At 45.9% G+C, this 21,346-nt stretch overlaps 1 protein-coding gene across 1 annotated transcript; it reads left to right on the forward strand.

Annotated features, from left to right (window-relative positions):
* Window positions 1–8,146: 8,146 nt before the first annotated feature.
* LOC136451229 (membrane protein PM19L-like) lies at window positions 8,147–9,277 on the forward strand. The gene is made up of 3 exons (XM_066451954.1): window positions 8,147–8,625; window positions 8,729–8,774; window positions 9,152–9,277. The coding sequence occupies exons 1-3, from the start codon at window positions 8,282–8,284 to the stop codon at window positions 9,275–9,277; spliced, it is 516 nt and encodes a 171-aa protein (XP_066308051.1). The 5' UTR covers window positions 8,147–8,281.
* The last annotated feature ends 12,069 nt before the right edge of the window (window positions 9,278–21,346 follow it).

A 21,346-nucleotide genomic window follows, 5' to 3' on the forward strand; every position in this document is an offset into this window, starting at 1 on the left:
CATCCTGCAACATAGGCAATGCCAAAGCATTAGTATAAGTTAAAGCATGTGTATGTGGTATGAAGTAACATAAAAATAAAAAAAAACAAAAGTAAACCAATGTACTATTACACAAAGCAATTCAAGTAGCTTGCTTGGTGGATACCTATTGTCTAAGTAGTTCAGGACATTTTCTCTTATTGTGGCCCATCTTATGGCAACCAGAGCAATGGCTCTTTTGGGTGTTCTCTACAAAATATCTCCCAACCTTACTCGTGGTTGATCTACCTTTCGTGGCTCGGTCCATGTCCATCCTGAACCGCTTCCGCCGCCTAGGTCCTCTACTCTTCTAGAGTAAACCAAGATCAGCCACATACTTGGGGCCATCATAAGTAGGACATTGACTCTCGTTAAGAAATGGCTCGAACTGAGGATTCCAGGTGCTCATTAGGTTCCTCAAAGAGAACTCCGTGGCCATACAAGGAGGGACCTCAGCGTCAACACGTCTTAGGCGACAGGCTATAATCATGTGGGAGCAAGGCCTATGGTATATGGTCGGTTTTCCACACGTACACTTGTTCTCGTTGATCACTACTTTATGTTTTCGAGCACCCCGGTCTTCACCACCAATGTTAGTTCCACCACCCTCTAGAATCTCATATCCATGGTTGATCGGATCGAAACATGAACCCTTCTATCGTTTAGACTTTTTCTTTGAGAAAGCTAGTTCCTGAGATGCTAAAAGTGGCCAAGCTTTGCCTGCTGTCCATAGAGACCTCGCATGCTTCTTCCTCGAAACGAACCAAGAATTCAACTTGTAGAAGGTGAATGAGGCAATAGCAGTCACAGGCAGACCATGACAACCTCTTAGAAGGCTGTTGAACATCTCTGCCATGTTACTAGTCATGAAGCCCCATCTCCAACCACCGGTGTCATATGCAAGTGACCACTTATCCTTCGATGCCATCAACTCGCTCAAGAATTGCCTACCATCAACATTTGTGGCTAACTTCAGGGCATCTAGCTTGTCTTTGAATAATTGAACCTCTTGCTGCCTGCAAACCTCCTCAAATAATTTGAAGTTGTCCTTTGTGTGATCATGTCTTATAAGATTCTGAGCAAGGTGTCTGGTGCACCACCGGTGATGTATTTGGTCATAACCAGGAATCTCTTATTCTACGGCATTCAGAATGCCAGCATGCCTATCGGATATCACACAAACATCACATCCCAGACCAATTACCACTTGTCTTACTAGCCTGAGAAACCAACACCAACTATCCGTGTCCTCCTTCCGAACAATCGCAAAGGCCAATGGCACAAGCTGATCTTCTGCATCTGTCCCAATACAAATAAGCATTGTGCCTTCAAATTTCCCTGTAAGAAAGGTCCCGTCAATTGAGACGATGGGCCTATAATGCTTGAATGCTTCGATGCTCTGCTCGAACGCCCAAAAGGCCCTTCCAAATACCTGGCTACCATTCCTTGTTTCACCCTCCTTAGGTAAATACTCGAAGTGCATCCCAGGATTTACAACCCTCATTGCGTTCAACATTACAGGGAGGCGCTCATAAGCTTCTTCCCAATTTCCAAATATTATTTCCAGTGCATGCTGCTTTGCCCTCCATGCTTTTCCATACTTGACATAGTAATTGTACCGTTGGAAGATGATCTCAACCAACACGGACACCGTAATGGTTGGCATATGCTTCACCACGGGGCATAACTGCCTTGCAATGAACCTAGAATTGAGCTGCAGATGGTTCTCTTCTGCCTCAGCAGTGGCACAAACATGTGGTTGCTTCACTGAGGTAATCTTCCATTTGCCTGCCTTCGTCTTCCTAGCACATACTCTCCAACCACACTGTTGTTCTTCACAAGCAACATTGTACCTCTTCTCCTTGAATGAATTGATGACCCTAAAAGGTCGGTTGTGTACAATGGAGTACTCTTGCAACCATGATTTCAACTCATCCATGGTAGCAAACAATATACCCTTCCGTATGATGAGGCAACCGCTAACATCAGGCACTGTTGTATCACTTGGCCCACCATCAGCTACTGCCCTGTGACCATGGCTAAGGTCCTCGAAATCACCAACTAGTGGATCTCTCCAAGGCAAGACCCTAGACAATATCTCTATTTCCCTAAAATTGAGATGACCAACAGGGCGATCGTCATCAGAGTCTTCGGCTATCTCCCCTACGAAGGATTCATCATCTCCAGCTATCTCCATGTCAAAACGGTTCATAGCCCTAGCATCACCAAAGTCTTCTTCACCACTAAGATCATCTTCGTCGCTAAGCTCATCCTCAATAGAAAAGTCTCTGCTAGCGTCGTCCAAACCTTCTTCTGCATCACCAATTACATATTCTTCATCCTCTTCATAACTATCATGATTGCCCTCACCATCGGCAACCAGATTCTCCTCCTCATCTCCACCGTAGCCTAGTTATGTGACAAGTATTTCTTCTTCAGACAAAGGACCATAACCTATGTGAGCGGGGGAAGATGGGCATGCTTCGAAGCTATTATTCCCTAAGCCGGACTCCTTACTTTCTACTAAATCCAAAGATCGTACTTCTGAGGCCAATACAACTGCCTTGTAATCATTCCATTCAGACTCGCTTGTAATTTTGAGCAACTGCTTGATCCGAGGACCCTTCGATGACCCAACATCTATGACACCTTCAAACTGAACATGCACGTCTCCTTCATTCCAGCCTAACTTAACCTTCACTCGCTCCACTAACTGGGTCAAAGATGGTGTTTCAGAAAAAATCAACAACTCCTCACACATGTCCAGAAATTCCAAACTATCATCTCTTGTCCTAACAATACGGCCTCCATGATGCAACCTCACTAATTTATCCATCTACAGCCATCACACAACAAGTAGTGTCACATATCAATATACCATGCGAGTTTCAATCCAATAAGTAGAAACTAAAATATATCATTTCATCTTTTTCAACCCCAACAACATAATCATTTCTAGTTATAAAAAATTGAAATGTAATGACCAACAAATAACTAAAATACATACTAACCCTAATGACCAACAAATAACTAACCCTAATGACACCTACAATAAACAAAGAACCCTAATGACCAAAATAACTAGAAACCAAACTAACCTAACATGTTCAGCACATAAAACAGTTAAACAACAATGCACTCAATCATCCTAAGCCATACATTTTGCAAATGCAAACACACATATACCAAAACACCATACACCTATGATTCCACATGATTAGAGATAATGCAAGCACATCTACGTGGATAGATTGGAGGAGGGGAGGGACCATTACCTCGAGGAAGCTTCGGGAGACAAGATCCTGGCACCTAGGGTCGATTTTGGGGGCTAGGGTTTCGTGGCGGCGTGGGGGAGAAGAAAAGAGAGGAGAGCCGATGGTTTTAGAATGGAGGGAGAAAGAAGAAGGGGGCTGCGGCGCGGCTTCAAGGGACCAGACCTCGGCGTTGAGTCGGGCCGCGCCGAGTCTGGTGGCTCGGCGTTAAGTGACCCCGCGCCGAGCTATTGGGCCCGATGCGTTGTTGGGCCGCCTGGGCCGCGCGCCGGATGGTGCCAATAGCTCGGCGCGTAGTCCCGCCACGCCGAGGTTTGGCCCGTGGCGTTGACTGACACGACGCCGACGTGTCGGACCCCACGCGCCACCGTGTCGCCGTCGACCGGGGTCGTCTGTGACGTGGCAAGACATCGGCGTCGTGTCAGTCGACGACAACCCTCATACCTCGGCGTCATGTTCTAAGACGTCTAAAAATGGTCTATTTTCAGCAAACGTTTTGACGTAGGTCTTTTTGTAAAAAATGTTTTCAAAAGGACCAAAATACAAAAATTTCACTTCGCATGTGGCATATATACGTACATTCTTTGCATTGGTACGTGACGTGTCCGGCCATTGCATGCAGTCAACGGATTGAAGGCGCCACATAGCTAGAATTGAATAAAGAGGAGAGAGATTCCGTCCTACAGCTGTCTACTGTAGTGTTTTATATTAATTAGACACTAAAAATACAAAAGTTTGGATCGGAATGCATGTATATATATGTACCGTGTTTGCTATATAGTAGTAAAGGCCTGATAAAGCAAAGTTAAACTTATACACTCCTCTCGGTCTTCATTCCAAACATTCTAAATTGTGTAAGACGTTCTGGCTTTTTCGAAATATATATAACTTTTGCTACGTATCTATATGTATATTATATTTAGACAGATAGTAATTAATAAAAGGTAGAAAAAGCGTAATTCTCTTACAATTTGGAATGCTTGGAATGGATTTCTTTTCCTCGGCCACAGCGACGCACTTTATATTGTTAGCAATATATAATTACTCTAGCTTAGTCAGGGTTGATAATATAACCTTACCTAGGAGTAATTTGAATGCATGCATTCTCTATTATATTGGAGCAAGTTAGCTTGTGCAGTAACCTAGCTAGCTATAATGTACGTGCGTGCACAAGCAACGTACGATACAGCATGCGTGCATCGATCGGTCGGGCACCACACATATGGCTTTCTTCTGCCTTCCGGAGTAGGTATACAGCTAGGTGCTTCGATTCTCTCGGGCCGGGCCGGGCCGGACATGCCATGCATGGCGTGTACACTACTGGAAATCGGCACTTTGCCGAGTGCCGGAAGCTTTACCGAGTGTATTTTATCGGGCACTTAGCAAAGACGGTTTTGCCGAGTGTTTTTTCCAGCACTCGGCAAAGATGACTTTGCCGAGTGTTTTTTTTTTGCACTCGGCAAAGATGTATTTTGCCGAGTGCCATTTTTCGGCACTCGGCAAAATGCGTTTTTGCGGAGTGCCTTTTTTCTGGCACTCGGCAAAGATGTATTTTGTCGAGTGCCATTTTTTGGCACTCGGCAAAGACGCATTTTACCGAGTGCTTTTTTTTGGCACTCGGCAAAGAGGTATTTTGCCGTGTGCATTTTTTTTTGGCCCTCGGCAAATTATTTTTTCAAAGCAATTTTTGAGGTCCGAAATGAATTCAAATGAAAAACTTTCCAACTACAAAGTTGCATAACTTCTCAAGATCTACAAAGTTTATTTTGGTCATTTCTTCATTTGACAAAACGACAATAACGTTGTTCATAAAATCTACATCTCTCTCATATGTCTCATATTAGTTTCATGAAAGTAGAAAAGGGATATATAAGATTTGTGAACAATGTTACTACCACTATGTCGGATGAACAAATGACCAAAATAAACTTTGTAGATCTTGAGAAGTTATGAAATTTTGTAGTTGGCAACATTTTGATTTGAAATCATCTTGTCATGCAAAAACGGCGTTTGAATTTGAAAATTTTAAAATTTGAATTTTTCAAAAGACCTCGGATGGAAAAACTTCCTAAACAAAAATTGTAGATCTCCAAAAGTTATGAAACTATGTAGTTGACAACTTTTTGATTTGAAATCATCTTGTCATGCAAAACTACGTTTGAATCTCTCAAATTTAAAATTCGAATTTTTCAAACGACCTCGGATGAAAAAACTTCCTAAATGAAAATTGTAGATCTCGAAAAGTTATGAAACTTTATAGTTGACCACTTTTTGATTTGAATTCGTTTAGGGCCTTAAACAAGCAATTTACTCTCGATTTAGTATAATATACGAGGATAGATAACGGAATCTAGACACAAGTGACAGTGTAGTGCAGTGGTAGAGCAGCAGACACGCGAGGGAGATGTCTTGAGTTCGAATCCCGCCGGCCGCGTTAGCTGTGAATTTAGCGCAAAAAATGCACCGACTTAGATGAAGACGGGCATGCGCTGGCTGTTGGCGGTCTCCCCTGAAAAAAAATTGAAAAATTTTTGCTATTATTTTTGGGTTTTTTTTCGCATTTTCATTTTGCCGAGTGTAAATCTTTGCCGAGTGCTTTTCCGACACTTGGCAAAGGCTTTGCCGAGTGCCCGACAAAAAGCACTAGGCAAAGGCTTCTTTGCCGATTAATTCTTTGCCGAGTGCCCTTTGCCGAGTGCGGCACTCGACAAAGCCTTTGCCGAGTGTATTTCGAGCGTTGCCGAGTACCGCAGACACTCGGTAAAGTGCTAGTTTCCGTACTGGTAGGTGCAGCGCATGCAGAACGTACATGCATGCTTGCGGCTGCCATGCATGCCAATGACGACGACTGGCCATATATATGGCCAGCAATCAATATTCAATGCAAATAAGTAGTAGCAAGTGTTACATGCATGCATACTTACTTCCCGTAGTAGTAGTGGCAAAAAAAGCACGATGAGAAAAGCAAAGATTATATTGGTAGCAGGTGCGTGCTTATTTTATTTTTGTTCCTTGTTTATTTGTTCTCCATAGTAGCAGTAGCAGGTTTGGGTTGCCACGCCCATGCATGCATGCTTGGAAATTAAAAGGAATAATCGTACGTACGTACGGTTCATCAAATACATTGCCGCTGATATATCGATGGATCCAACGTCAAATCAAAATCAACGACGGAGTTAATATATAATATAACGCGATCGATGATCCAGCTACGTACGTCTACCTATATATAGGTACTAGTTGTAGCTGTTATTACAGTAGTACGTAGTATACATTAGCTAGTGTATAATTTACGCCAAACAAGTTGATGAAAAGAAAAATTAAAGGTGATTATATTGATCATCGATGGGCTCCGTCGTCCGATCCGCGGATCCTTTGCTTGACCTGCACGTCGATCCAATCCCAAACGCCCCGACCCCAAGCAATGCAATTATGCAATCCAAAGCAAAGCAAACAATATATGTACGTGCATGCAGTGCCGGTCCTAGGATTTTAAGGGTCCTCTGACGATCTCATCGTAACGGCCTCTCTTGACCATGTATAAAATCTTATAATATATAGACGTTAATTTTACTTGTAAAACGAAAGTAAATTCAATAACATATTTTTAATTTAACATGTCTGATAATTATTGAGGAACAATATAGATTAAGGAATATATTTGTAGATGTATGATAATTATCGAGGAATAATATAGATTAAAAAATAATATATTCGTTTTCTTTTCTCACCCATGACAAATGTTTACATTCTAAAATTCTAACATGTAAATTAGAAGAAAAATATGACTATATGGTATAAAGTACTAGAAGTCTGGAATGCTATACAAATAATTAATTTGGATTAAAAATAAAAAGAAAAAAATACCTTGGGCCTAAACAACTAATCGGTGATCGCAATTCATAAGAAGCAAAGAATCAAGATGTCGTCGTCGTGGAGCCCTGCCTGGTCGCCGTCCTCGTGCGCCGTGTCCGTGTCTCTGGTAGTCTAGCTCTTCGCGGCGGCGCGGCTCGCCAGCTCTGCGCGTGTAAGGCGCACATCCCGAACTCACGATCAGAGTGTGTTGTGTGCAGCGTGACTCCTCGCCTCCTCTCTACCCGAGGGCCGTGGAGAAAGAAAACTAGAAAAGAAATGTCAATGTTGTCTTTTTGGACCGTCTAGCTAGTTTTATGTCTCTCTTCTTATTAGTTTGCTAATGTTTAATGGACTATAGGACCTGTGGGTTTATATACCTAGGCTTAAACCCCTCCTTCACTTGGACCCTCGGCCGTCGCACCTCGTGGCCTATCCTTAGGGCCGGCACTGCGTGCATGGAGCAGCTAGGACGACGCATGGGATCGATCGAGTATCTACACACACGTCTTAATTACTATGTTAATTTATAAGATTATAGTAACTCATTGCTAAGTGGTTTACTATAACGTTATGGTAAATATCCTCATGTGTTATAGTAACTCAATTATCGTAAATATGTATTGACATTATCGTAAATTAGTATATAAAATTATCGTAAATGAAGGTGGCTACAGAATAACTTATTTTGTAGCTGGCTACTGAATATACTCTCCCTATCCATATATATATATATATATATATATATATATATATATATATATATATATATATATATATATATATATATATATATATATATATATATATATATATACACACACACACACACACACTACTCATCCTTGTATTACTTATTGTTCAATTATTCCTTTCGTGACATCGAGAGGTGTATACGTATAGTATGTGGCCAGAGCAAGCAATGCAAACAACAAATTAAGGATCGTCGGAGACAAGCATCTAGCTAGCAACTAACCGCCTGCCCGTCCGTCCATATATCATCGATTGATCCGTGTATACAAGCCGGCCGGCCAGTAGTACTTAGCTTGTAGGAACAAGATCGATCGTCGAGAACGCAGCAGCAGGATCGAGGCCGGGCGATCCATCGATCCGACAGGCGACGACAGCTAGCTAGCGACATGGCCGAGAACCTCAAGCCCGTGGCGTTGCTGCTGCTGCTGCTGAACCTGAGCATGTACGTCATCCTGGCCATCATCGGCGGGTGGGCGCTCAATGTCGCCATCGACCGCGGCTTCATCATCGCCCCCGAGCTGCGGCTTCCCGCGCATTTCCACCCCATTTTCTTCCCCATCGGCAACTTCGCAACCGGCTTCTTCGTCCTCTTCTCCCTCCTTGCCGGCGTCGTCGGGATCGCCTCCGCCATCGTGGGCTTCAACCACCTCCGCTTCTGGAACTACCACAGCCTGCAGCCCGCCGCGGCGTTGGGCCTCCTTGCGTGGGCACTCACAGTCCTAGCCATGGGGTATGTCGATCGTCTCTCCATCTCGTCTGCATGTATTATACATATACTGTATGTTATTATTTGATCATCATCATGCTCATGCATGTATATGATTTAATTGCAGGCTTGCTTGTCATGAAATCTCTTTCGACCGAAGAAACGCCAAGCTGGTACTACCTCCGTCTCAAAAAAAAATAAATACAATTTTACCACAGTGTCATGTTTAGAACCTTAAGTTTGACCAATTATAAAAAAAAAGTACCCATGTTTATGATACCAAATAAAAAACATCAGATTAATTACGAAATGTATTTTCATAATAAATTAATTTAAAGACATAACTATGAATATTATTCAATAAAAACTTAGTTAAACGTAAATCACTTTTCGTGGCACGTAACCCATAGTTGTATTTTTTTTAAGACGGAGGTAGTATGTAGTAGGATCGGATACATCCACGCACGCATCTCCATCATCTTATAATTAATACAGTACATTATATATTGATCCTAGCTGTAATTATATATGTTAATTTGTGTCATGTCAGGGCACCATGGAGACCTTCACCATCATCCTAACAGTGACGCAGTTCTTCTATGTGCTCGCGATCCACGGGGGACGAAGTCACGGATCCGGCGTCCCGGTGGAGCGCCACGGCAACGTGGCATTATGAATGAAAGAAAAAGATAGACATGATACGGATCTCAGGCAAGGGAGAATCGAAGGAAATAAATAAAGTTTAAGGGAAGGAACGAATGAACCAGGGTGCTTTGCTTGTTTCTTTTGCATTGGCCACTTCATATTCATTATTCGTTTGCTGGATTAATTATTGTTTGAGTGCAATCGGAGAGAACGTATATATGTGTTGACAATTTCAATTACAATATTCACATGGATGGAATCCACGATTGGTTTAATTTAGTTGGTTCCAGTACGATTGAGGAGTGTTTTATGCCTGAGCTTGAATTATCTTGTCGGATTTTCATTTTTTTCAATCATTGTCAAGATAAATCACATGAAAATTGGACCGAGACAAACAAAATTAACAAGCCACACACGCGTGCAGATGCCAAAGTTGGTGACCCAAAACCCCCCACACGAATTTGCTGTGCAAAAACCCAAATCCACACACAAAACTCCTAGGAACAAAGTGGCAAAGTTCGGTCAAACAACCCATGCCCGGAACACCAAGCGCGTCCCACCTGTGCCTCACCCCTCCTCTGTTCTCATCTCCCATCACCCATCTCCAACAACACACACCGCTATACCCCTCCCGTCCCCCGCCACCACCGTCCTCTCAACTGCCTCACTGCACCCCTCCCATTTCTGGACACGCTTAGACACCGCACCGCCTCACTAGTCACCTCTCCCAAACAAAGTCTGCACAATAATCCCCTTCGCTCTTCGGCGCATAGCATTGCCCGTGCTCCCATCGCTGCCTCCCTCCACCACTAGCCCATTTTGAAGGTGTGCCCCCATTCAAAAAGTTCCTACTACCTTGGCCTAGTCTGAGGCGGCCGATTGGAGGTCCATGTTGCCTTGGTCAGTTTAAGGTCGGTGCCCCTAAGTCCATCTATGTCGGTGGCATCCCTCAAATCTAGTTTTATAGGAGGCAGGATACAGAGGAGCCCGTGACAGAGGAGCCACGACTCGAGGAGCTTATGGTGAAGGAGGTAAAGGATCCCATGACGAATCTCATTTACTCTGTTCAGTCCCTGCCCCCCTCCTGATTCATCGTCCCTATTTAATATTATTTGTTTTGACATTAGTAATTATGATAAGATTTTTTATGGTGCCAGAATGAAAGAGAAAACAACACGCACCGTCAATGAAAATACAAGTTGTTTCGATGGTATAAATACTTTCAAGAATTTTTTTAATTTGTCTTGACGGTACCTAAGTGTCAGGTAAATGCCTTTTCTAACGGCGCATATCATTTTGTTTGTTGGTTTCCGACGGCAGAGGTAGATTTCTAGATTTGTCGACTTTATATTTTCCTATCGGTTATATATTGACAAGGAAATAGCTTCTGACAAGGGCCATCAAAAAATTATTTATTTTCCTATCGCTCTATCTATGTCGGTTATTTCCTATTGGGTTACTGTTAAGAAAAATGGTTTTTTATTTTCTTGTCAGTAAATCACTTTCCTCAGTCGTAATTGCACCATCGGGGAAATTTTGGTTTCGAGTAGTGCTAGTTCTAAGTGTCATTTGGTGTTGAGAGACACTTAGAGTAGTTTAAGTTCTTATTTTCTCCTTTGGTTGTACTATAAAGAGGGATATGAACGGGTAGCTTGACCTAGTTGAGTACAGTGAGTGGATATGGTCTACAATTGTGAAAGTTAGCACTAGGTAACTCAGATGAAGCCCAAGGATACAAGGAGCCTAAATCCAAACACAAAGGATTTGAATTGGAAAAGTTTGGGGGTGTTTTATATGCATCGGAGCTCTTCGACAAGAACTAGGGTTTGTCCAACTCTGCCAAGGCATACTTCTGGTGTGCATCGGACAAATGCAATAGTGTTCATGTACAGTTTGTCGGGTGGACGAAGCGGTCACTGGAATTCACTACTGTGTGCACTAGAGAAATCACTAGAGAAAAGAATGCATGCAATCCAGAGAGGTTGTATCGAAGAAATATGGTGTTTGTTAATTCGGAGAGTTGAGTTCCAACGGCTAGTTTTTTGTACATGTACTATATACACTTCATCCTCTCATCCATTTGAGATCTCTTGGAAGACATGACAGATACGTACTCATATTTGGGTCCAAGAGAGAAATTTGGTATCTTTGAGTGATTATAATATTTTAATTTTAGATTAAGGAATATATTAGTACTCAGAGAGTAAAAAATATGCATCCACTCTTCTCATTATTCTTAGTTATGCCAAGTGAAAGTCTATGCTTATTACTCTTGGTAACTGACATCACGTAGACAGTTTGGCGGTGTTTTGATTCTTGGTTATCTCTCTGTGCCGATTATGAGAGGCCTAAGAAAGTGTTCATGGTTGTGGTAATCCACCATTTTGGAATGGAGAAAAATCAACCACTAGGGAGCATTTGGTCCATGCGTAGATCAAGGGATAGCTAGACCCTTGCGCATGTGCTCCAACAAGAACTAGTAGAGAGTGTCGACTCTCAGATACATCGGGGGAAAACACCATATTCCTAACCTTATTTACATTTTTCATTTACTTTCTGCAATTTACATTCCTAAATTGACATATTAGTGTTGGGTTGGAACATACGGTGCAAAACTTTGTGCGATAGGTATAGAGCATTTGTTTAGGCACAATAGCTGAATTTGGCAATATGATTTAATTTTGCAAAAAAAATAGTTAGCCCAATTCAACCACCTCTTCGCTATCTGATCCTTTCGGCTACTAAACTGGAAGTTGCTGAAGTGATTCTCGCTAGAGACGTATTTTCACTTTCTTGTATACGCACGTGAAATGGCCTCAGAGCGGTTTCCCCAATTTTGTTTCCTGCCTATCCTCAGCACTAGAGGTCGTATTATTTTTAAATATTCTTTTAAAATGTAACAAGTTAATATAAAATGAGTTGTATTTAAGTTATCTTCATGCAGAAAACATTCTGAATTTTTTAAGGATATTCACATTTATATGTTTTTTGTAAAAAATATTTTTTTGAAAAAAAGAATCTAGTTTACCAACCAAACCCTCTTATAAAATGATCCTTAATCATTACAAAAATATTGCATGAGAGAATCTGAATATGAAACATTTCTAACAGAATTTAGATTCCTACCCAACACATTCTTAATGTATATAACAGTCCTCACTTACAAAGATTAGCCTACCATTGTAATTAATGAAGCGTTGTCCTTAAATTTGCCCATCCCGCCATTTCCTTTTTTTTTGCATTGTTTTTCTTTTGGAAAAAGTCCACATTACCTATCTCAATTTTTGCGAAAGTCTACTTTTCCTCCCTAAACTCGTTTTACCTACCTGACAGGCTATAAGCGGTTTTCAAAGCCAGTTTTGTCTTTTTCTTTTTTATTTATTTCGGCTGAATTTTTGAAAAATCATAGTAAATCATAGAGAAATCACAAAATGGAAATTCAAATTTTGTTAGACTTCACATGAGTAGATCTACACAGTGAACATATAATATGGTATGCTTTAGTATAATTTTTTTACTGTAACTTTAGATCTATGCTTTTCTATAATTAATTCATAACTACCGTTTTTATGATCCAATTGTGGTGACATTTTATGGTGGGCTAACTATTGTATTCTTGAATAGTAGTAAAAATTTCATACTTATTGGATCATGTATAACTTAGTTATAGATTATTTAGGTGTATGTTTGTTAAAAAGTGTCGGATATCATTATTAGAGATACTTGGAAGAAGGAAGCTGATGACCGTGAACGCTGACTCGTACAGATGGTCAAGAGCATATTTTGATCTCGCCTGACCCCGAAGGTACGGGCTCCGTCTCGCCCGACCCCGAGGGTGCGGGCTCCATGTCGCCCGACCCTAAGGGTGCAGGCTCCGTCCCACCTGACCCCTAGGGCACAGGCTCCATCTCGCCCAACCCCTCAGACGCAGACTTTGCCTTGCCCGACAGGGGTCCGTGCCGCCCCCAACCACTATGGTTCTAAGAGTACGAACCTAGGGTCAAACTTCTGACACTAGAAAGGGAGTAGGCGAGTCTCGACGTGACCCACGACCACGACGGGCCATTTCTTTGCTTCGGTGGTCGGAGTCCGCCATCACCTTTGACCGATCCAACCACCCAGAAAGCGTCCCACAGCCAGGAAGGTACCCGCTAGTGGTCAACCCGATCGTCAGCACAAAGTGGCTCACCAAGGTGTTGATGGATGGAGGCAGTGGCCTCAACGTCATGTATGCCAAGATGCTTGATACCATGGGCATCGACCGATCATGTGTCCGACCGACCGGGGCGCCTTTCCACGGCATCGTGCTGGGGAAACGAGCCATACCGCTTGGGCAGATCGACCTACCCATCACCTTCAAGGATCCGTCCAACTATAGGACGGAGACCTTCACCTTCGAGGTGGTCAGGTTCCACGGAACCTACCATGTCATCCTAGGACGACCGTGTTACACCAAGTTCATGGCCGTCCCCAACTACACTTACCTGAAGCTCAAGATGCCAGGCCTGCGTGTGGTCATCACCATCGGCACCTCCTTGCAGTGCGCTTACAAGTGCGAGGTTGAGTGCTGTGAGTATGCCTTGATGATTATCGCCTCCAAGGAGCTCACGGTCATTAAGGAAGGGACCGCCAAGTAAGCACCTGACTCCAAGCAGTCGGCTGGATCTTTTGAGCCCATAGAGGGTGTCTAGGATGTCCTTGTAGACCCTAGCACCTCTGAGGACAAAGTGGTGCGCATTGGCACCACGCTTTCCTCCAAATAGAAAAGCACGCTCGTCGACTTCCTCCGCACCAACAGAGATATCTTCATGTGGAAACCCTCAGACATGCTAGGCATTCCGAGGGAAGTCACCGAGCACACCTTGAAGATCAGGCTAGGCTCCAAGCTGGTAAAGGAGCGCTTGAATCGCTTTGATGAGGAGAAGCACAGGGCTATCAGCGAGGAGATCATGAAGCTTCTGGTGGCTAGATTCATCAAGGAAGTGTATCATCCCAAGTGGTTAGCCAATCCTGTTCTTGTATGAAAAAAGAATGAGAAATGGAGAATGTGTGTTGACTACATGAGTCTCAACAAGGCGTGTCTAAAGGATCCATTTCCTTTGCCATGTATAGATCAAGTAGTCAACTCGACCTCAGGGTGTGAAACCCTCTTCTTGCTCAATCCGTACTCTAGGTACCATCAGATCATGATGAAAGAATCCGATCAGCTCGTGACTTCTTTCATCACCCCATTCGGATCATTCTGCTATGTCATGATGTCGTTCGGTCTAAAAAATGCAGGGGCTACATACCAATAGTGTATGCTTAAGTGTTTCAAGGACCTCATTGGGTGAATCATTGAGGCTTACATTGATGACATCGTGGTCAAGTCCAAATAGGATGACCAGCTCATAGCAGACCTAGAGCAAACCTTCACGAAACTCTAGGCAAACGACATCAAACTCAACCCTGAGAAATGTGTTTTTGGGGTCCCAAGGGGTATGCTGCTTGGATTCATCATCTCCGAGTATAGCATCGAAGCCAACCCGAAGAAGATCTCGGCCATCATGAGGATGGTCCTGATTCAGAATCTAAAGGGAGTACAGTGAGTTACGTGGTGCCTCGCTACGCTTAGCCATTTTATCTCGCACCTCGGCGAACGATGCCTCCCCCTATACCAGCTTCTGAAGAAAACCGACTGATTTGCATGGACGCTCGAGGCTCAGGAGCCACTTGATAAGGTCAAGGAAATCTTGATGAGAGCCCTGATTCTAGTCTCGCCGACTGATGGGGAACCACTCATGTTTTATATTGCGGCCACCATGCAAGTGGTCAGCATCGCCCTGGTGGTAGAGCAGGAAGAAGAGGGACACGCCCTCAAGGTGTAGCATCTCATATACGTCGTTAGTGAAGTCTTGCACGATTCCAAGACTCACTACCCCCAAATCCATAAGCTTTTGTACGCCATCTTGATCACCAAAAGGAAGCTGCATCACTACTTTGAGTAGCACCCGGTGATGGTCGTGACATCCTTCCCTCTCAGCAAGGTCATCCAAAACTAGGATGCCATAGGGAGAATCACGAAGTGGGCACTTGAGCTGACGGGTCATGGCATTTCATATGCCCCTTGGATGGCCGTCAAGTCCTAGGTGCTGGCCAATTTTGTTGCAGAATGGACCAAGATCCAAATGCCACCAATAGCTATCGATCAAGAGTACTAGACAATATACTTTGACAAATCGCTGATGAAGAAAGGCGCCGACATGGGGCTGGTCTTTGTTTCACCCCTTAGAGTGTGCATGAGGTACATGGTTCGCATTCACTTCCCTGCCTCTTACAATGTGGCCGAATATGAGGCACTCATCAACGGCCTACGCATAGCCATTGAGTTGGGCATCTGATGGCTAGACGTCCGGGGTGACTCATAGCTAGTCATCGATCAAGTCATGAAGGAGTCAAGCTACCGCATCGCCAAGATGGTTGCATATTGCCAAGAGGTCCACCAGCTGGAGGACAAGTTCGATAGCCTCGAGCTCAACCACATCCCAAGACGGCTCAACAAGGCAGCCGACATGCTAGCGAAAATGGCGTTCGACTGAGAGCCCATCCTAACTAGCATCTTCGCCAGCGATCAGTACAAGCCCTTAGTCCACTATGAGGAGCTGGAACAGACCAATGACGGGCCGTATGCCCTGGTCTCTAGGGCTGGCCAACCATCGGCTCCTTCTGACCCTGAAGTCATGGGGCTTGACGGAGCTCCAGTGGCAGAGCCTGACCCTCTAGCTGACGGGAGGACACCTTACCTCGATTACCTCCTCCACGAGGTGCTCCCGACGGACAAAACAGAGGCTCGGTGGCTCGCACGCCGCGCTAAGTCCTTCATCATTATTGAGGGGGAGCTCTACAAGCAAAGCCACACCAAGATCCTATATTATTGCATCCCCATCGAACAAGGTAGGCTACTACTGAATGACATCCATGGTGGGGTCTACAAACATCATGCCACACCTAGAACCTTGGTTGGAAACGTGTTCTGACAGTGCATCTACTGGCCAACCACGGTGGCTAACACCTAGCAAATTGTGCGCACCTATGAAGGGTGGCAGTACTACGCTCATCAAACCCACCTACCGGCCCAAGCGCTCCAGATGATCCCCATCATGTGGTCATTCATGGTCTAGGGGCTTGATCTAGTCGGGCCCCTCAAGAAGGCACCCGAGATCTACACGCATTTCCTTATCGCCGTGGACAAGTTCACAAAGTGGATAGAGGCTCAGCCGATTTCTGTGATAAAATCTGAGCAGGCCATGCAATTCTTCCTCAACATTACCCACTGCTTTGGAGTCCTGAACTCCATCATCACGAACAACGGCATGTAGTTCACCAGGAAAAAATTCCTCCAATTTTGTGATGACTGCCACATCCACGTCGATTGGGCCACCATGGTGCACCCCCGCACAAACAGGCAGGTCGAGCACGCGAATGACATGGTCCTACAAAGGCCTCAAGCCTAGGATCTTCAACCGACTGAACAAATTTGAAGGACAATGGACTGTGGAGCTTCCCATGGTACTCTGGAGCTTAAGGATGACCCCTAGCCGGGTGACTGGCTACATGCCTTTCTTCATGGTCTATGGTTCTAAAGCGGTCCTCCCAACCGACCTCGACTATGGAGCACCAAGGGTCAGGGCATACGACGAGCAGGGAGCCAAGACGTCCCTCAAGGATACCATTGATTAGCTTGATGAAGCATGCGACATTGCCCTCCTCCGCTTGGCCAAGTACCAGCAAGCGTTACGCCGGTACCATGGCCACCGTGTGTGGGGCTAGGCCTTCAACGTTGGGGACCTAGTGCTCCGCCTAGTCTAGAGCAACAAGAACTGCTACAAGCTCTCTCCACCATGGGAGGGACCGTACATCGTCGCGGAGGTGCTCCGACCAAGCACCTACAAGCTCAAGTCCATCGATGGCAAAGTCTTTGCCAATGCCTAGAACATCGAGTAGCTACGTCGCTTTTACCCCTAGTCTATGCGCGTACTTATGAAAATTAAGAATGATTTTTCTGAAACGCAAAACACTTTCTCTTATCGGTTTCGCTATCATTTCCTCGATCTTTAGTGACACCCAACCCTAGCAACGACATGGGGTCAGGCCTCACTTGGGGGCTAATAAGAGTATATCTACTCAGAAACATTCTTCGTGCATTTGCTATGACATACCAATCGTGTCAAAAGGCCTACCACGGATTCTAGGGAGAAAGACAACAAGGGAAACCAGAGGTTTACTGTCGGGTTCATAAACCAGGGGTCCCTCATGGACTGGCTTCCCATCGAAGGTTTGGCCTAGCAGACAACATTGCGAATGACGTGCAACTCCTGGGCTGGCCCAAATACCTAAATGATAGGCCAGATGGGCGATCCAATCTCCGACTGGAAGGCCTCGCTAAGGCAAAACGAACGCTCACTTCCGACTCCGTCCCGCCTCTCCAACTAGAAGTCCTGGCCAAAGAGGAACAACGCTCGCTTCCGGCTCTAGCCCGCCTCTCTGACCAGAAGGCCTGGCCAAACACCACTTTCGACTCTGACCCATGTCTCCGACCGGGGATACACCGAACATCTGCTTATAGCTCTTCTCCGACTGGCATAGTCAGAGCCGACTGGGACCAACCGATCGGGGATGCCCGCTCAGTAAGGACCAGGAAACAAGCGGAGCAAGTAAAGTAGGATGCTCAAAGTCAACAACAATACCGAGGACCGTACCCTATACACCTGCAGGACTATACCCTACAACCTTCTTGGCATGTCAGAACCCAAGCAGTGCTGTGGGCGCCAACATTTTCTCTAAAGTGTTGTGGGCACCATCAACTCCCATACTAGACAAACACAGTAAGGCTTCCCCCACATGCCTCTGGGCATCAGTAGTGTTGCGGGTGCTGACATTTACCATACCAGGTGAACATGGTAAAACCCCCTACATACCTCTGGGCATCAACAGTATGACATGCACCGACGTCTACCATACCAGAAGAAGATGACGCGACCTCCCACATGCATCTAACATTAACAGTGTTATGGGCACCTACAATCATCTTGTACCCGACCGCATGGGCAACAAGACTTAGCATACGTACACACACTCTCTCTCTCTTGTAAGACCATCCCCTTCATCTATAAAAGGGGACGTGCTCTCTCCCAATAGATAGATCCCTCAGTTCACTTACATCGATTCATCCTTTGTAGCTTTATATACTCTAAAGCTACACAAAGCACACGCTCAAACACTTAGCACATAGCAGAGCTCCTGTCACTCTCAGCCCTTCAGACTAGAGTCCAACCGGACCTCTTATACCCCCATCTTTCTCCCTTCCATTTGTAACCCACAGAAGCACCTGGGTTCAGGAATAAATTCACCGACCGACTCAAATTGGACGTAGGGCACATTGCCTGAACCAGTATAAACCCTGTGTCATTGAGTGTTAGGCCACCTCCAATCACAACGTATAGCAAAACTACAAATATTTACGTGTTGGTCACTTTCTGCACTGACAGTTGGTGTCATTCGTGGGGAAGATGTTGTATGTTCACACTTTTGGTCATCGGATGGCCCACTTTTCTGCCACCTTCACCATAGCGGGCTCGAGTGAAACAACTCGCTTCGGCTCGCTGGAGTTTCCCACACTCCCACCTATTGGGATGTGGGTTCCACCTGTCTTCGAGCCATCCTAGGCCTTCCTCTTCGAAAGCCTGGACTTTGTCGCCGATCGGCTTGGCATACTACACCACTGCGAGGAGGCACTTGTTCCGGTGCCCGTCGGAGGGGCGCCCTCCATCGGCTCCGAAACACCCGACGACTTCAATGAAGAGGCGCCTACACTTCAATCCAAGCAAACTCTCTGCTCAAACCCTACTGTGAGTAATGTACATACTGTTATTTTCTCACTATTTACTATCTCCCGCTGATTATCTGGAGGGACCGCATTGTCCGCATCGCAACCACCTCACAACCGGTTCCCCTATGGCCTCGCTTCCCCTGCGAATGCATATGCTTGGGGGCTCCGAAGGACACTAGCACCACCCCCTCGCACATCCAAATTCGTGGGAATGGCGAGCTATGCTCCCACCACTTTCCTTGAACTCCTCAATGATGAGGTTGAGAGCGACAGCTCTAGCATCGGTGATGTGGCACCTAGTCACCGTCCGTCCTAGGACTGTGCTATGGCAGATGCTTCGGGACAGCCGCCAGTGGTAGTGGAGTCCTTGCAGACTCACACCCCATCGGACCCTCATGTGGGGGCCCTTGCGCTCTCACAAGAGCACGCCGAGGAGCTACGACAACGGCGGCAGAACCAGCCACCATCTACGCCGGTGCGCTCGGTACAGCATGTTGCGCCCCATGCACGTAACCTGGCAAGCAGTGCCTAGGGTCACACCTGCTAGGTCTAGCGCGACATCATGGATGAGGGGAATGACCCCCACAGTTTGCTCAGGCTAGCCAGAACATTGCCGCTGTAGCAACGCTTCTGCACGGTGTTCCTGAGCCCGTCGACCCCTAGGAGCGGGTGGTCCATTGAAACCTCTAGGCACTGGTGGAAGCCACCACTATTCAATAGGTGGAAAACTCTGCATCGTGACTCTAACTCGTGGTCGCTCTCCCCACTAGGGGAGTGGGGACGCACCAGATGGATCGCTCCATCCATTCACCACTACAGCCGCCAAGCGAGGCACAGGAGGCCACAACTGCGCTGCGGTCCGACCTAGTGCCTGCTCCACACCAACTGCCAGTACACAAATCGCTCGGTCTACACCAAGACGCTCGTAGCGTCATTAGCAACTGACATCTGGCCCAGCATGATGATGACGTCCATCGGGCAGTGGTGAGGGTAGGTGACATGGGCCCCGGTCGAACCATTGAGGGGAGCGGTGAAACATGCCCTAGGCATGATCACTGGCTAGACGACCGGAGTCCTAGCCTGGATGGCCCGGGACCATAGGCCTTTGGCCAGCGTATCTAGAGAGCGCCATTCCCACAATGCTTCTGACCACCCACCAACATCGCCAAGTACACCGGGGAGACGAACCCCGGTATTTGGCTCAAAGATTTCCGACTCACCTGCTGAGCCAGAGGGGTGGATGATGACCGTTTCATCATTCAATATCTCCCCATCTACGTGGGGGAACATATTCGGGCATGGCTTGAATTCCTCCTACATGACAACATCCATGATTGGGCAGAGCTCAAGACAGTCTTTGTTGGAAATTTCTAGGGGATGTATGTCTGCCCTGGTAACTCCTAGGACCTCAAGAGCTGCTAGCAGGAGCCCAGCGAGTCCCTACGGGATTACATCCGTAGGTTCTCCCAACGATGCAACTCCCTACCTGATGTCGTCGACGTGGACGTCATCAGTGTATTCCTCTCTAGGACAACCTATGAGTCCCTGATCCACAAGCTTGGCTGCCTGAAGCCCCATATCACCCGCGACCTACTCGACATAGCCACAAACCATGCCTCCAGCGAGGAGGTAGTAGGGGTAGTCTTCAATGATGGCCAAGCCAAGCGTGAGGATTAGGACGAGGGCCCCTCCACGCAGAGGGGCAAGAAGAACAAAAAGGATCAGCGCCGACCAGCCAACACCGCGTTGGTCACCATAGCTTATCGTATGGGCAAGCAGCTCCAGCAGGGCTTGCCTAACCACTTCAACAAGCTCATGGATAGCCCATGCACCATCCACGCCTACCCCATCAAACACCTCTACAAGGACTGTGATCTCCTCAAACATTTCCTACAATAGGCCGCCGGGCCGAAAGAAGGAGACGGCAGCTAAGAAAGGAGGCACGGTGGACAAGGACGGAGACAGCTTCCCTGACCTCGAGGAATGCATCATGATCTTTGGGGGATCCAACGCCATCTGCTCCAAGTGCCAGCACAAGGTGCGCTATAGAGAGGCATGCGCCGCTGAGACGACTGTCCCCTCCTTCCTTAGCTAGTCGGACTCTCCGATCACCTTCGATCAGAGGGACCATGCCTCCCATGTCGCCAGACTAGGACGCTACCCACTCGTCTTCAACCCCATTGTCCACAAGAAGCACCTCACTAAGGTGCAGATGGATGAAGGCAGTAGCCT

The sequence above is a fragment of the Miscanthus floridulus genome, chromosome 5, assembly GCF_019320115.1.
Source record: "Miscanthus floridulus cultivar M001 chromosome 5, ASM1932011v1, whole genome shotgun sequence".
Classification (NCBI taxonomy): Eukaryota; Viridiplantae; Streptophyta; class Magnoliopsida; order Poales; family Poaceae; genus Miscanthus; species Miscanthus floridulus.